Source organism: Bos grunniens, chromosome 7 (genome assembly GCF_055505025.1).
Source record: "Bos grunniens cultivar Pamir isolate PY7600 chromosome 7, Bosgru_T2T1.0, whole genome shotgun sequence".
Classification (NCBI taxonomy): Eukaryota; Metazoa; Chordata; class Mammalia; order Artiodactyla; family Bovidae; genus Bos; species Bos grunniens.
In genome coordinates, this window is record NC_141171.1 from 80,771,624 (window position 1) to 80,788,398 (window position 16,775).

The following is a 16,775-nucleotide window of genomic DNA, read 5'->3' on the forward strand; positions in this document are numbered from 1 at the left end:
ATATAATGAAATGCCAAATCAGCCTCAAATGTGGATGCCACATAGAATTTATTATAAGATTGAATATACGATATAAGTGACTTAGCACAGATTTATCAGTTAAAAATAATTTAGAATTTTAACAGCATGGTTCTATTATTTCAGTTTTTCTTTCATTCCCTTTTTCCTTCCTTACAGGTATTTCAAATTCAGTAGGTTCACAGCCAAAATCCAGTACCACCAGAAAATCCTGTTACCTCCAACTTTTAAATCTATCCTGAATCAAATTTTTTACTGCACCTGATTCTCTAGTCTGAATTACTATCATTCCTCTCCTGAACCTGTAATTTGTCTTCATGCTTCTATGTATTTTAAAATTGTAAAATACTTTAAACTATCTGTGTCTTTATACTTTTTACTATATAAAGAAGTATGAAATTGTACATAATCATAAACATGGAATTGTTTTAAGTGTTTACATTTGCTGGTCCTGAGCATGTCATATTTTGGCCACCTGATGTGAAGAACTGACTCACTGGAAAAGACCCTGATGCTGGGAAAGATCGAAGGCAGGAGAAGGGGACAACAGAGGATGAGATGGTTGGATGGCATCATTGATGCAATGGACATGAGTTTAAGTAAACTCTGCGAGTTGGTGATGGACAGGGAGGCCTGGCGTGCTGCAGTCCATGGGGTCACAAAGAGTTGGACACGAATGAGCGACTGAACTGAGCGTGTCAGCAGCCTCTTACTGCACACACCTGGGGTTCTGTCTAGTCATTGGTGTGTTCAGTCGTAGACAGGTCAGGGGGCTGACAACCCTGGGAGTAGCCCCCATCAATGGGTGGGGGATAAATACTCCAGCTTTCCTCCCCTCCATTTCCCAGATATTTCAGCAGTACTGAGTTTGTAACCCAATGGGAACTTGCTCGCTGACCTTGAACTGGCCTTCTTACCTTCCCGGTTTGACTTTTCCACGTACCAACTGATGCTTTCTGATACCATCTATCAAATAAATTGGTATTACTGAGAACGCCACATCTGATGTGTGTGGATGGTACCCTGCTGTAGCTTTAATTTGCATTTCTCCAATTAGGCAGGGACATTTTGGTCATTTGAGTTTCCTCTTCTCTAATTGGCTTCCTTCTTTTTTGTGTCAGTATCTAAGACCTATAAACTCTGGATACTAAGAGTTTTCTGGTTATGTTCCTTGCAGAGAGTACCACTGTTTTCGTGTGGTTTGTAAGTCTTCCTCAGTATTGGTTCCTATTTTTCTGTGTGATCTGTCTTTTCCCTCTAGGAGGATTTTAGGACATTTCTTTTTACTTCTGATGGCCTGTATCCTAATTTTACTGCTAAACATAAAGGGCTCTATTTATTAAGTCATTTTTGTAATAAAAATAAGCACATAATACTTCAGAAAGTCTAATCACGACAGACATACCTAATGCAGAAAACAACACTCCAAACTGGTACTGTCAATAGCCTGCTGCATGCTTTCCCCCACACTTTAACATTTATTAGACATTTTGAGTTGATACATAAGTTGCTTCTTAGCAGTTTTTGGTATTTTTCAGTCATCCTTTTTTTTTACTGGTGCAGATGTTACATTTTATAGACATATTAAATAGTTCTTTATTAATCAACATTTGGGTTCTTTCCAAGTTTAAAACAAAATTTTGCAACTAATATTCTTGGACCCATCTCTTTGTTCAGGAATAAGTTTTAGAAGTGGAAGTTCTGGGTCCAAACCCAGAATATTTTGAATTTTAATTGATACTGCTAACTTACACACTAAAAAGTTTGTACCAATTTATAGGGCAGAAAATGCTATTTTTTTATATTAGTAATCTAAATCTTTGCTAATAAGATGGGTAAAACATGGTTTATTTTTTAATTCTGTGATGTTTAGTTTCTAACTTACTAATTTTGGTTTCTAGCAATATTCATTCTCAATTTATTACCTTTTAAAATTTTAGCCATTATGTGTGATTTTAGATTATCCTTTCTTGTAAAGAGCAGCCAATTCTTGTTCTACCATTGTAACATCCTGTGAAATCTCACTGAAGGTCAGAAACAAAGTTTTTAAAGGTCTCAGACGTTTTCTTAACCATCAAAAGGTAGTCTTGTACCTGTTCATCACTATCCTTGTGGAATGGTCTGTGTGAACAGAATTTTTTTCAGTAGTGTGATCTATATGGAGTAATTCTTAGTCCCTCTTTTGATCTAATTTAATAACGGAATGCTAGTTTTTCTGTTTATTGTCCATTTCTGACCTTTGAACTTACCCCCTAGCTCTACAGGCTCTGGTTTCTTGCCACCAGGGGACTCTCCCACTTTGTTATCTTGATAGATATATTCTACCCTAGGTGGTGCTGGTAACCTATTCCTGCCCCTTAATGGAAATTCAGACAGTTATAGCAAGACATGTTTTACAAATGGTATCTGATAGAGTCTAGTTAAGATTAATGGGGAATATACAACTATATAAAAAACAGATAACTCATGAGAACCTACTGTATAGCACAGGGAACTCTACTCAATGGTCTGTGGTGATCTAAGGTAAGGAAATCCAAAAAACAGGGGATATATGTATAGCTTATTCACTTTGTTCTACAGCAGAAACTAATACAACATTGTAAAATAGATCGGAAAACATTTTCACATTAATTGTTCTTTTCATATACTTCAAATTTGTACTTAATGCCTTTTTCCTCCTGGACATCCAAAGGAACACCTGGATATCTGTAAAAAAAAAAAAAGATGTATAATTAAATATTATGCAAATACATCACACATGCAATAGTAAGCAAAACTTCAAACTCTGTAGAGCGTTAGAAAATGAAACGTTTAATTCTTCCTTTCCTTCTTACTCCAAATTCTTCTCCCCCAAACTAACCACTGTTAGCAGTTTGTCTTTATCTTTCCACTGTATTATCCAGCTAATGTGAAATTTCTTAAGGACGTTTTCTAAGTCTTAAACTTGGTATCAAATTTCTTGTGTGAGCAAAGGGAAAATAAAATTCAACCTTTAACTGTCAGAGTGGAACTGAAGTTATATGTGATGTATGGTAATTCTTGATTTCTGTTTAATTAGTAGACACGACACCGCTCTAATTCCCCACTGTGTGGCTTATTGCAAATCCTTTACTAGAATCACTGTTTATTTTTTCTGTGCCCTAACACTCACTTAGGTTGGTGTTCCCACCAGCTTCTAAGTCAAAACCCAGGCCCTCCTTTGGGTATATACTTAGAAGTGGGATTGCTGGATCATATGGTAGTTCTACTTTTAGTATTCTGAGGAGCCATATACTGTTTTTCACAGTGGCTGCACCATTTTACATTTCTATCAGTAGTGTGCAAGAGTCCTAATTTCTCCACATCCTTGCCAACACTCTCTCTCATTTTTCTGGTAAGTGAAGTCACTTAGCAAGTGAAGTCCGGTAAGGCTCTTGAGGAGATAATTGCACTTCCATGTTCACTACAGCCGAGATATGGAAACTATAGCGACAAATGAATATATAAAGAAAATATGTATACATAAAATAGACTATCATTCAACTTTCAAAAGAAAAGGACATCCTGCCATCTGTAACAACATGGATGAACTTGGAGGACAATATGCTAAATGGAATAAGTCAGTCGCGGAAGGACAGTATTGCATGATTCTTCTTACATGAGAAATCTACAATGGTCAAATTCATGGAAGCAAGAGAGTACAAGGGTGGTTCACAGGGGTTGGGGGAAGGAGGAAACAGGGAGTAGCTGTTCAAAGGGTATATACAATTTCAGCAGGATCAGTCAGTCCTGGAGATGTTCTGTGTGACACTGTGCCTATAGTTTACAATACTGTATTGTATTGATGAGGGTAAAGAAGGAGAGTGAAAAAGCCAGCTAAAAACTCAATATTAAAAAACTAAGATCATGGCATCTGGTCCTATTACATTATGGAAAACAGAAGGGGAAGAGGTGGAAGCTGTAATAGATTTCCCCTTTCTGGGCTCTAAAATCATTGTGGATGGTGACTGCAACAATGAAATTAAAGACGATTGCTTCTTGGCAGGAAAGCTATGATAAACCTAGACAGTGTGTTAAAAAGCAAAGACATCACTTTGCCAACAAAGGTCTGTATAGTCAAGGCTATGGTCTCTCCTGGAGAAGGCAATGGCAACCCACTCCAGTACTCTTGCCTGGAAAATCCCATGGACGGAGGAGCCTGGTGGGCTGCAGTCCATGGGGTCACTAGGAATCAGACATGACTGAGTGACTTCACTTTCACTTTTCACTTTCATGCATTGGAGAAGGAAATGGCAACCCACTCCAGTGTTCTTGCCTGGAGAATCCCAGGGACAGCGGAGCCTGGTGGGCTGCGGTCTATGGGGTCGCACAGAGTCGGACACGACTGAAGCAACTTAGCAGCAGCAGCAGCAGCATGGTCTCTCCAGTAGACATGAATGGCTGTGAGAACTGGATCATAAAGAAGGCAGAGTGCTGAAGAATTGAGGCTTTCAAACTGTGGTCCTGGAGAAGACTCTTTATAGTCCTTTGGACAGCAAGGTGATCAAACCAGTAACAACATGGATGACCTTACAAACAGAATACTAAGTGAGAGACTTCATTTTATATGATTCTGTTAATATGAAATATCCAGAATAGGCATATCTATAGAGGCAGAAAATAGATTAGTGTTCCCTAGAGCCAAGATGGGAGGGGAATAAAGAGCAGCTGCTAATGTGCACAGGGATTTTTTAGCAGGGTGGTGAAAATGTTCTGAACTTGAGATTGTGGTGATAGCCACAAAACTCTGAATATACTAAAACCCATTGAATTTTATATTTCGAATGGATGAATGTTGAGATGTGTGAATCATTTCTCAGTAAAGATGTTCACATTTTTTTTTCTAGGAGTCAAAAAGCCAGCCCTGTATTTAAATTATAAAGGATTCTAAAGGGTCACAGCTTTGTAAGATGTCTGATTCAGAGCAATAGGGTTTAGACAGGTATTTTAAAGGTATTTAATATGAAGCTGATTCACACAGTAATTTATTCTTTTTGTTAGTAGCAAAAAAAGAAAGGTAAAAAAGAGGGACAGCAGAGATCAGTATCCACAGAAGGTGAGAATCAGATCTAAGCAGCACAGGAGAAAATAAGCTGGGACAACAAAACACAGACAATTTTTAAAAACTGTATATACGGTGGTGGTTTAGTCATTAGTTGTATCCAACTCTTTGCGAGTTGGATACACACACTGTATCCACAGTACTGTATCTCCACGAACTGTAGCCTGCTAGGCTCCTCTACCCCGGGATTTCCCAGGCAAGAATACTGGAGTGGATAGTCATTTCCTTCTCCAGGGAATCTTGCCAACCCAGGGATCAAACCTGATCTCCTGTGCTGCAGGCAGATTCTTTACCGACTGAGCCACCAGGGAAGCCCCACGTGTATATATATGATTGAAATCAATAATGTGATTTTTCTAAGCAGTCACCTTTGGAGACCAAATAAGCAAAAGGCTGTACTTTGGTTGTTTAGGAAATTTTTAGAGTTCTTAGAGTTTCCAGATTTTTTTAGAGCTAGTTAAGAGCCCAAGAAAATCAGTTACACCCTTCATTTGATTCAAGACCATTACCTATATTACTCTAAAAGAAAATGCAAGTGGCTCAGTCATGTCCAACAATGCAACCCCATGGACTGTAGCCTGCCAGGTTCCTCTGTCCATGGAATTCTCCAGGCAAGAATACTGGAATGGGTAGGCCTATCCCTTCTCCAGCGGATTTTCCCAACCCAGGAATTATACCGTGTCTCCTGCATTGCAGGCAGATTCTTCACCAGCTAAGTTACCAGGGAAGCCCCAATTCTAGAAAGTAATATACTTTAGTCTAAAGCTTTATAGTAAATATATATAATATATTTTACCCTGCAAAAGTATGACTTAATTGAGACTGGCCCTCATCATCCATTTATACAGACTTTGCTCTGAATGTTGCTTTTAGGAGGAATTTCCAAAATCAAACTTACACTCAAAGACTGTTTTCAACTGAGAATGTCTGAAAGAATGTGTTAAGAGCTAGTCTAAAAGTGTTGGTATAATTAATCTTCTACTCTCCATAGCCAACAGCTGAAAAGTGCTTTTAAACTAAAATGTTTTCACAATCAGTTTCATGCTAAAAGCGCAAGTACAGAGTAAATCAAATGTAACCTCTTCTTCCACCTCCACCACTGCTAACTAAGTTCCTTCATCTTTCACCTGGACTACTGTAACGGGCTTCCCTCCTTCACTCCTGTCCCTCTTGCCCACTTCCCGTAACAGAACAGTTAAAGTCAAAGTGAAAGCTGCGCAGTGTCTGACTCTTTGCCACCCCATGGACTATACAGTCCATGGAATTCTGCAGGCCAGAATACTGGAGTGAGTACCATTTCCTTCTCCAGGGGATCTTCCCAACCCAGGGATCAAACCCAGGTCTCCCCCATTGCAGGCGGACTCTTTACCAGCTGAGCCACAAGAGAAGCCCAAGAATACTGGAGTGGGTAGCCTACTCCTTCTCCAGAAGAACAGTATCATTCTCTATTCAGAACCCTCTAACCTCGCCCTTGGTCTGATCCCTTTCAGTCCCCTCCTCACTCACAATGTCCACAGTGGTTTTCAGGTTCAGGGAACATGCCAGGCTTGTTTCTGCCCTCAGGTCTCTTGCACTAGCTACTTCTGGTTTCTGGAATGCTCTTCTCAGGTCTTTGTGTGGCTGGCTTCTTGCTGTTTAGCTCTCAGTGTAGGCGTCATCGTTCAGAAAGGACTTCTCAGAATACACAGAATCTACCACATTGCAGTATTTCAATTCACCACACAGAAACTCTTTGGATGCTTATCTGTTACTCACCCCCCTCCTCCTCTGTTATGAAAAACGTGATCTGGAGCATAGTGATAGTAACATCACCTGTCTAGGTAAGCACTGTATCCCCTAAGGCAGAGGTCTGATCCCGAATAAGCAGAGATCTCACAGAACGAACTAAGGCCGACTCTCTAGACTTCAGCAAAATCATTAAAACCTGAACCTTCCCAAGTGTGTTAAAGCAGATACCCCAAATTCCTATAGCTTAAGTCTATAAAACACATTACTACCTTGAATTCTATCTGAAGACACATTCTCTTTTTTATAGTTCTTAAGCAGGAAAGCCAAAGGTGCTTCAGACTAATTGATAACATTTTACTTACTCTGGAAGAAGTTTATATTTTTCAAAATCAATTTCTGGGAAAAACGCATCACTTTCAAATTCTTGCATGATCCTTGTCACAAATAGTCTAACATGGCCTGGCTTGTTCATGGCTTCCTTTGAAATAGAACAAAAGGCATTAATTTCCTTATTTATCTGTGTCTAAAGCTATAGAAACTGTAATATTTTTAATTACCTCCAAAGTATGCTATAATTATCCTATTCTTCACTTTGGGTCCCTGCAAAAGTATGACTTAGCTGAGAATGGCCCTAATCATTTATCAATAGTTACAAGGGTGAATTCAAATATACTCTGGGCTCTAGTTTGCTTGCATAAACTCTTTTTGCATCTAAGCATTCAATTTGTCTTTTATCTTAGGTTGTTGTTTAAGAATTAAAACCCCCAAATTATTTACTTTCCCTCCATGGAAAAAACTTACATATATATATATATATGTATGTATGCATGTATGTATATATGAATAAGATAGTAATTTCATGAAACTTTGACTAATGAAAATCCCAAGGGCATACTTAGTACCTTTACATAAAATTTAATAATGCTTCAATTTCTCAGCAGATAGTCACAATGCTAGTAGGTAACACATTCTGTCTGTTGTTGCCAATGATTGCATTTGGTCTTATAGAGACAGTGCCACTGCCTATAACACTGTTGCTAGTTTCTACAGAAAAAACTTCCCTAGAACAAATATCTTAAAATTCGAATACAAAGTCAGGAGTCAGTCCCAATCGCAGCTCTAATAAAGCAATAACTCTTGATTGTGAAATAGCTTACAGAAGTAAAAAAAAAAAAAAAAACCCACAAAACCATATACATATAAATTCAAGTGTCTGTACTCCTTAAGATTCCACATAAAGGTCATAGAACAAATTTTACTTTTTATTTTCAATACTATGGCTTCCATTAAATCAGTTTTTTTCTTGCCCCAACCAAATCAATTCTTACTGTACCAAAAATTAGAAAAATTGAAGGGACTAATCACGGTAGCATTTGAAGATCTATATCAAAGTTAATGATATTTGTACAAGTGTATGTATGACTGAGTCCCTTCACTGCTTACCTGAAACTACCACAACGTTGTTAATTGGCTATACCCAATACAAAATAAAAAGCTTAAAGTTTGGAAAACAAGTAATAGTTAATGATATTTGGTCCACTGTTTCTGTACAGAGTCAGATGGTAAATATTTTAGGCTTTGTGGGCCATACAGTTTCATACCTTTGTAGCAAAAGCAGTCATAAACATTAATAAACCAATAGGCATGGCTATGTTCTAATAAAACTCTGTTTACAAAAACAGGCTGGTAGATTTGAATGTTCTACAAGTCATTATGATGTGAAGTAATCCCTAGTGAATTATCTACCTAGGGATTCTACTTCTTTATTTATATGCGTTTAGATATATCAAATTGTATAAATGTATTTAAGTACTTATATCGTTTAGAATCGGAGAAGGCAATGGCATCCCACTCCAGTACTTTTGCCTAGAAAATCCCATGGGCAGAGGAGCCTAGTGGGCTGCAGTCCATGGGGTCGCTAGAGTCGGATATGACTAAGCGACTTCACTTTCACTTTCATGCATTGGAGAAGGAAGTGGCAACCCACTCCAGTGTTCTTGCCTGGAGAATCCCAGGGACGGGGGAGCCTGGTGGGCTGCCGTCTCTGGGGTCGCACAGAGTCGGACACGACTGAAGCGACTTAGCAGCAGCAGCAGCAGCATCATTTACAATACATTTTCAAGTGACTGCAGTATTGAATCATTCAAAATATGATAGACACTGAGGAAAAGACAGGATTTATTTTCTTAAAAAATTCATACTTGGCCAAAAAGACCAACGAAAAATGTCCATTTTCCGCCTATTACAAATGGAAGAAATAAAGGTTGTAGAAAGAGGAACACAAAAAACAAGAATTTTTATAATATATATATATATTATATATACCTCTTCTTTCTAAAATAATTTCAGTGTTCGTGTATTACCACAAGCCACCAAAGAATAGGGGCTGACTTTTTTTCCTCCCCATAAATGTTCATCTTTCATCAATGTTATAAAATTCTATGTATTAACCTCAGCATTTTCTAAAGCTGGAGGTCTTCTGGTATCAAGCAAAAGGAATTATTTTCTATTTTACATACTGTCTTCCTTTATGATATGAAATCATGTAACACTTTCTCCTTATCCTCATTTTAAACGAAAACTGCTGAGGGAGTCTTCTGTTTTTAATTAGCTCATATCCATCTAGTCACTGTATATCAATGGACAGCCATAGCCTTTTCTCGGTAAGGAACATATTTATCCTGAAAAACAGATGATAACTCAGTGTATGCAGGGCACATACGGAAAAGTAAACAATGCAGTGCAAATACAATTCTCAGGAAGGGTTTAGAATGTTTTTAAAATTGGAAACGTCAACTATTTTGAATTGAAAATAAATTGGTATAGACCTAAAAACTTATTTTAAAAGTTTCATTTAGTTTGTCTGATAGTGTTGAAAAATGAGTAATTCAAACTGACAGTATGTCTAACTTATAGAAATAACACGCTTTGCTCATGGCTTATTTTTTCAAAGTTCAGATGGCAGGGAAGCTGAAAGAGGGTAGACTATTTCTTTATATTCACAGATAATTTTTCTTACCTTATAAACAGAACTGCCTCCCACTATCCAAACCACGTCTACTTTATTTGTTAATTCTGGATCTTCAATAAGTTCTAAGGCATCATCCAGACTTTTGGCAAGAAAATGAGCTCCCTTTGGAGGTTCCCTGAGGTTAACAGAAAGAATTACACATAATATTTACAAACACCATTCATATTAGTAAAATAATCTGACTAGGAAGCAGTAATAATAAAGTAAAAATCATCATAAACATAAGACCTTTCAATAAAAAGCATTTAGCATCAGTATGGCCCATGGCCAATAATTCAACCCTTATTGATGTACAGTCCACAATGAATCAAAACCAAAACCACCTGTGATATCGCATGATATGTGTGTTAGAAAGATCAGAACGGTAGTTGTTTCTGGAGGGAAGGGGTAAAGATTCACCAGTAAGGGACTCGAGGCAGCTTTCTGGGAGTGACAGGAACGTTCTCTATCTTTGATATGGGTTACACAGGTGCATGTTGTTGCTGAGTTGCTAAGTCATGTCTGACTCTGCGACCTCATGGACTGCAGCACACGGTGCTTCCCTGTCTTCCACCATCTCCTGGAGTTGGCTCAAACTCATGTCCATTGAGTCAGTAATGCTATCTAACCATCTTATCCTCTGCTGCCCTCTTCTTTTGCCTTCAATCTTTCCCAGCATCAGAGGCATAGATGCATACATTTGTTAAAATGTAGGAAATGTACACATAAGACAAAAATGTACATTTTGTTGTACATAGTATTTATTTCAAAAGAAAAACAATAAAGTAATATTAAACTCTAGTTTTCCAAATTTATTTATGTTGTAGCGTGTATCAGTAATTCATTCCTTTTATTGTGGAATAATATTCCATAGCATGGATATAGCACATTTTGTTGATCCATTCATCAGTTGATGGACATTTGGGATGTTTCCATTTTTTGGCTACTATGAATGATGCTGCTTTGAATATCTGTGTATAGGTTCTTATGTAATTTTGCCTTCATTTCTCTTGGGTATATACCAAGGGGTGGGATTGCTGGGGCATATGATGATTCTGTGTTTAATGTTTTGAGAAAATGCCTGTTTTCCAAGTGTGGCTGTGTAATATTTCTTTTAAAGCCACAATTGGATTGTCTAAAAAGCTTTGGAAAGGCATTTTTTTCCTATACCTTATTAAGGAAACACTTACCCAAAATGACTAATATCTGGCAGCAAATTTTGGGGCTACTTTGAGGATTCAGTTTCTTTTTACCCTGGGGGTGGTGGTGGTAAGAAACTGAACCTATCTTAAAAGCTTACATGAATTAGATATTTACCTGTGTGAATCTCCCCACTGTTATTTAGGACCTAGCAGTGCCTGGCACACAGCAGGTGCTCAGGATATATGTGGAACTGACCACAAGTAGGGAAGCAGAAGGAAGGATAAAAAATAAAATGTTTCCCTAACTGGAATCCTTATTTCCCTGGTGTGCTTGGTAATAAAGATTTTAAATTTTCTCTTGGTTATAAAGATTTAAAATTTTCTCTCTGCCTTATAAAAAAAAGTGAAAATACACCAACAAATGTTATTTATAAATACATAAGAAAAAAACAAATCCAATTATATACACCACAGGGGGTCATAAGGAAGAAATTGGAGATATTCTTCCCCAACTGAAAATCTCCCCCACTGAGATTTCTTTATGTTCGTTTTAGCTCAAGCTGGCCATAAATAAACTTAAATAGTATTCAAGAATATGTTATTAAAGAGTCTCTGGGAATGGCAATACAATCAGTGAACCTACCAAGTAAAGAGATCATCAGAATATCCTAGCAATCAGGAGAGACCAGCATGAAGACTGGGGCAGATGGCAAGACATATTCCCCTACCCAAAGGCAATCAGTGCAAATATTCTGGTATACTTTCTTTCATGTTTTTAACCTATACCATACTAGGAGGGATTTGGGAGAAAATCTACACAAGCCTGAATCCCCTTAGGCTATAGTTGTGCAGTGTTTTTTTCCTTCCCATGGTCTTTGATATATTCACTTGGCTAGGCTACAGTACTCAGTTATTTAGACAGCAATCTAGGTGTTGCCATGAAGGTATTTTGTAGATGTGATTAAAGCTGATAATTAGATGACTTTAATCTGGGTGGACCTAATTCAAGGGGTTGAAAGGTATTAAGAACAGATCTGAGGCTTCCCTGAAGAAATTTCCCCAGTGGGCAGCAGCTTCAGCCCCTTCTAGAGTTCCTGCCTATCCTTCCTGATGGTCTGCCGTCTATGGGGTCGCACAGAGTCGGACACGACTGAAGCGACTTAGCAGCAGCAGCCAGCCCCCACAATGGCATAATTCCTTGCAATAAAAGTCTTTTACCTATCTATCTGCTACTGGTCTGATGCTCTGGTTGAACCCTAATAATACACATGGGAAAGGAATATTATGACCCTTGTTCTTAAGCAAGCAGTACCTTAGGATACTGCATTCTTTTTCTGCTTAGATTATTAGTTTAAGAGAGAATAATTACCATGCCAATTCCAAACTTCCTCTTATGGTATAATTCAGGTGCTCCCCCACCCCCCAAATCCCTTGGGGTTCAGGAAGTTATCTTAGTGAGCTAGGACCAATGTAAACAGTAACAAAAAGAAACAAAATGGAAAGCCCCTGTAGAGTAAATGCCATGGAAGCCTTGGTGCCGGACAAAGCACTGGAGCTGACTTGATGAACAGCCTTAATGCTATTACTTGAACCACCTCTCCCTCCTCACCCTGCTGAGTCCCCAGGGCATTTCCAGGCATCCAGATCTATGTCACCTAATGTTAGACTGGTGAACAGAAAAATTCCTTGCACAGGTCAACAAAAGACACTCCTGAGAATCCCTGGGAAATGCTTCCATTTCAAAACTTTGAAATTTTTAACCTTCAGACTTTGGGTAAAGAGCCTAAGTACAAAATATTATTTGGGTGTTGTGGTAAACTAGAAATAACAGAGCACAAGATGAAATAACACAGCACAGTTTTTAGCTTATTTGAAAACTTACAGTATTTAGGGATAGGTACAGAGAAAGGATAACCACTTAATTTTGGTAAGGTCCAAAACATATGTATTTTGATTTTATGTGAAACTAGAGTTTCTTAAGTTACATTATATAACATATTTAAGTTTACTGAATAATGGTTCAAGGAAACTCGCAAATCTATTACCATAGTTAGATTTAATGTAACTTGTCAAGTGATGAAATCAATCCCTTGAGTAACAGAATAAGTTACTGTCATGAGGCATACATAACTTCTACTTCATTTTCTGTAATCACCTTTATGATATTAAGTAGTTTCATCCATAGTAATATTCATACTATTTCAGTCATATACTAACCCTCTACCATAAGAAATGGAACACGATTTTCTTGCCGTGAATTTGTTATAATACTTACTTGAGTTCTCTACTGAGAACTATATTAATTCTGTCCTTTAAAGGTCGATTCTTCTCTGGAATGGAGAACCAGGTCTTCCTACCCATAATCACCAAATTCTGTTTACCTTTAAAATCACATGGAAAGAATAAATATATTTTGAGAGCATACATATATATTTTTATATACTTATACATACATGCATAGATATGATGGTCATAGTGACACCTAGTGGATCTGCTTTAAAAATTAAAATTTAAAACAGCTTTACCAAAATTTATCATGTCATCCATTATCTAAGTCTAATAACTATTATTCCCTTTGCCTTTAGCCAATTTATAACCAATATATAGCTTTAACCAACTGTAACCATGTATATTATAGTAGTTAAAAGCAAAGATACTGGGATGAAGTGCTAAAATTGAATGTATTGTCATCTACTAAGCAAGTCATGTTTATTTCCTGTGCTTTATTTTCCTTACCTATAAAATGGAGATAACAATGGTTCCTACTTGTAGAGTTGTTATGGGTATTTAAGACTTATTTATTGTTATGGGTAATTAAGTTGTTAAGGGTATTTAAGGGCTTCCCTAGTGGCTCAGATGGTGAAGCCTCTGCCTACAATGCGGGAGACCTGGGTTTGATCCCTGGGTTGGGAAGATCCCCTGGAGAAGGAAATGGCAACCCACTCCAGTACTCTTGCCTGGAAAATCCTATGGATGGAGGAGCCTGGGAGGCTACAGTCCATGGTGTTGCAAAGAGTCGGACACGACTGAGTGACTTCACTTCACTTCACTTCTGGTGGCTCAGCTAGTAAAGAATCCGCATGCAATGTGGCAGACCTGGGTTCGATCCCTGGGTTGGGAAGATCCCCTGGAGAAGGGAATGGTACCCACTCCGGTATTCTGGCCTGGAGAATTCCATGGACTGTATAGTCCATGGGGTCACAAAGAATTGGACATGATTGAGCAACTTTCACATATATACATTATTTATATTTGCATACTTTATATATTTAAATTACAGTAATTTTTCTTAAAGATAGCTGCTTAATATTCCAAGCAATGAGCTTAAAAAACATTATCAATTGTGCCTCTAAGCTTCTCTTTCAACTATACTGCTTCTATGAAAACGTTACATATGTAGCTTCCAATTTGTTTAATTACTTAGGAGGGAAAAACCTTGGGAGTTGGCTATCTGGATCAAAGGAACATATACATTTCTATGATTCTTGACATGTTCTGAGAGACTATCAAAGGAGTGCATGTATCTGTTTTCTTAAAGAATCATCATTAGTTTGATTTTTTCAAAACAAAAACATGAAATTTACAAACTGCAAAAAATTTTATTTTCCTTCAAGAATAAACAATCCCCCTCCCCGCCCCCGCCCCATAATTCAGAGAATCCTTATACAATATTCACTATATTTGCAAGGACAGAACTTTATGTGTTCAATAAGGAGATTATCAACTATTAATGAAGCTAACAGGTGAGGAATTCTGATGAGGAAAATGGCACAGATCTGACCTAACAACTAAGGTAGAAATGATGAATGAAGGACGTAGGGAGACAGCCAAGACATCTTTGGTACCCTTTCATTCATTCATCCAAGAAATACTATATTTACTGAAAACAAGCAAACAGGCAGAGGATGCTCTTCTTATTAGCAGGCCATACTTAGGATTTTGAGAGCGTTAATGTCAATCCTTTGCCTTAGAGCTCTTGCCATCTGGTCTCGACCAGTGATTCAAGGGCCAAATCCAAGGACCTTTTATCCCTGCCATTACAGTTATGCTGCATCTGCTCCTTTCCGATTTATGGTTCCCCTGTTTACTCTGCTTCTGCTCCTCCAAGGAACAAAGATACACTCTTCTTAGGCTTTAAATGGTCCTATCCCTCATGCCCATATTCTTTTCCCTGGTTATCCTCTTCTTGCCAGTGGTTCAATTCACCTCATTCCCTGAGCCTGAAGTTGTCTGGAATATCCTACAAGCACTTCAAAATTGTCATCATTAGAGCTGCTCACTATTTCCCATGTCACTCAGACTATCAAACTGGAAATGAGAGTTCATCCTTGCCTTACCGCACCACCTTCAACTTTCGGATCTCCAAATCGAGCATCTTGTAACGGTTTTTTGCCCTTTGTCCTCTCCATTGCCATTCAGACATTATCATCTTACAGCAGCAGCGATTTCAAAAGCCGCTTCCGTTCTCCTTTGCGGGCTCTGACCTCCAAAGAAGCCTTTACCTAGCTTCCAATTTTGCCCAATACCTGAATTGTACGGAGCCTGGTGGGCTGCAGTCCATGGGGTCTCGAAGAGTCGGACATGACTGAGCGACTTCACTTTCATTTTTCACTTTCATGCACTGGAGAAGGAAATGGCAACCCACTCCAGTGTTCTTGCCTGGAGAATCCCAGGGACGGGGGAGCCTGGTGGGCTGCCGTCTATGGGGTCGCACAGAGTCGGACACGACTGAAGCGACTTAGCAGCAGCAGCAGCAACGCGCCCACATAAAATTTCAAATAAACTTTTTTTTTAAGGAATGTTTAATGAGTCTTGGGAACTGTATACACATTGATGTTAAGACAAAAGGTCCAAGACTAACATGAGCAACTTTTCACTTAAGTAAAATTTGCACTGGTAAGCTTTGGTACCCCACTCCAGTACTGCTGCCTGGAAAATCCCATGGATGGAGGAGCCTGGTGGGCTGCAGTCCATGGGGTCGCTAAGAGTCGGACACGACTGAGCGACTTCGATTTCACTTTTTCACTTTCATGCATTGAAGAAGGAAATGGCAACCCACTCCAGTGTTCTTGCCTGGAGAATCCCAGGGGCAGGAGAGCCTGGTGGGCTAACGTCTATGGGGTCACACAGAGTCGGACACGACTGAAGTGACTTAGCAGCAAGCTTCCTCAGGCAAGACCTTTCGCAAACTTGAAGCACTTAAAAATGCCACATTACCTTCTACTGAAGAGACTGTAGTCATTCTTTGGAAATACTGGAATTCATTCCTACAAGTTAAGAGAAACACGCAGTTCCTCAGAATGTGATCCCGTGGGCTTAAGCTCTAAAGCCCCGCGACAAACGGGGCGCTGGTTGCGGGGGGGGAGGGTACTTCCAGGGCGGGGTAGGAGCCGGGCAGCTAGAGCAGGACGTAAATCAATAACCTGCCGCCAGGCTCCGGACGCAGAATGAAGCCCAAGCCTAGCTCTTGCCAGCTCAGGTCACGAGACCGATCGCTCCTTCTCCCAGCGTCGGCCGACGCGGCCCAGGTATCCCAATCAAGGGCCGTTGGCGCCAGCTTCCATTCTCGACACCCCACCCCCCACCCCCCGCCCCGGACTCAGCAGATACCTGAGCGGTGGCCAGGGCAGGTTTCCGTTCTTGCCGATACCCATGTTCTGGGACACAGCAACGATGCAGTTTAGTGGACGAACCATGACAGCGGCAGGAAAACACTTTCTAGCTAGCTGTGGACCCCGACCCCGCCACGGTCCGGCAGCTTGGCGCGAAATCTTGGGCGCCCCGCCCCTCCAGCCCT

General features: G+C 39.2%; 1 protein-coding gene and 1 pseudogene across 6 annotated transcripts in view; one reads left to right on the top strand and one right to left on the bottom strand.

The window, feature by feature from the left end:
• LOC147369873 (uncharacterized) overlaps positions 1-3,020 on the top strand; it is a 42,239-nt pseudogene extending 39,219 nt beyond the window's left edge. The window contains exon 4 of the transcript XR_015168009.1: positions 178-3,020. The product of XR_015168009.1 is annotated as an uncharacterized LOC147369873 (transcript). The remainder of the gene's footprint in view (positions 1-177) is intronic.
• On the bottom strand, positions 30-16,761 carry DHFR (dihydrofolate reductase). Of its 5 annotated transcripts, none has more exons than XR_015168010.1 (7): positions 16,589-16,761; positions 16,196-16,245; positions 13,254-13,359; positions 9,846-9,972; positions 7,189-7,304; positions 4,313-4,565; positions 30-2,724 (listed from the first exon to the last, which is right to left on the bottom strand). XR_015168010.1 is itself a non-coding variant. In XM_086412801.1 (7 exons), exons 4-7 carry the CDS (start codon positions 13,337-13,339, stop codon positions 2,646-2,648), a joined length of 408 nt encoding a protein of 135 aa, XP_086268927.1. In that variant the 5' UTR covers positions 13,340-13,359; positions 13,936-14,159; positions 16,196-16,245; positions 16,589-16,761; the 3' UTR covers positions 30-2,645. The 5 variants fall into 5 exon arrangements, 3 of the variants coding, with proteins under 3 accessions (XP_086268927.1, XP_086268925.1, XP_086268926.1); XM_086412801.1 differs by lacking the exon at positions 4,313-4,565 and adding an exon at positions 13,936-14,159; XR_015168011.1 differs by lacking the exon at positions 16,196-16,245.
• Between the last annotated feature and the right edge of the window lie 14 nt (positions 16,762-16,775).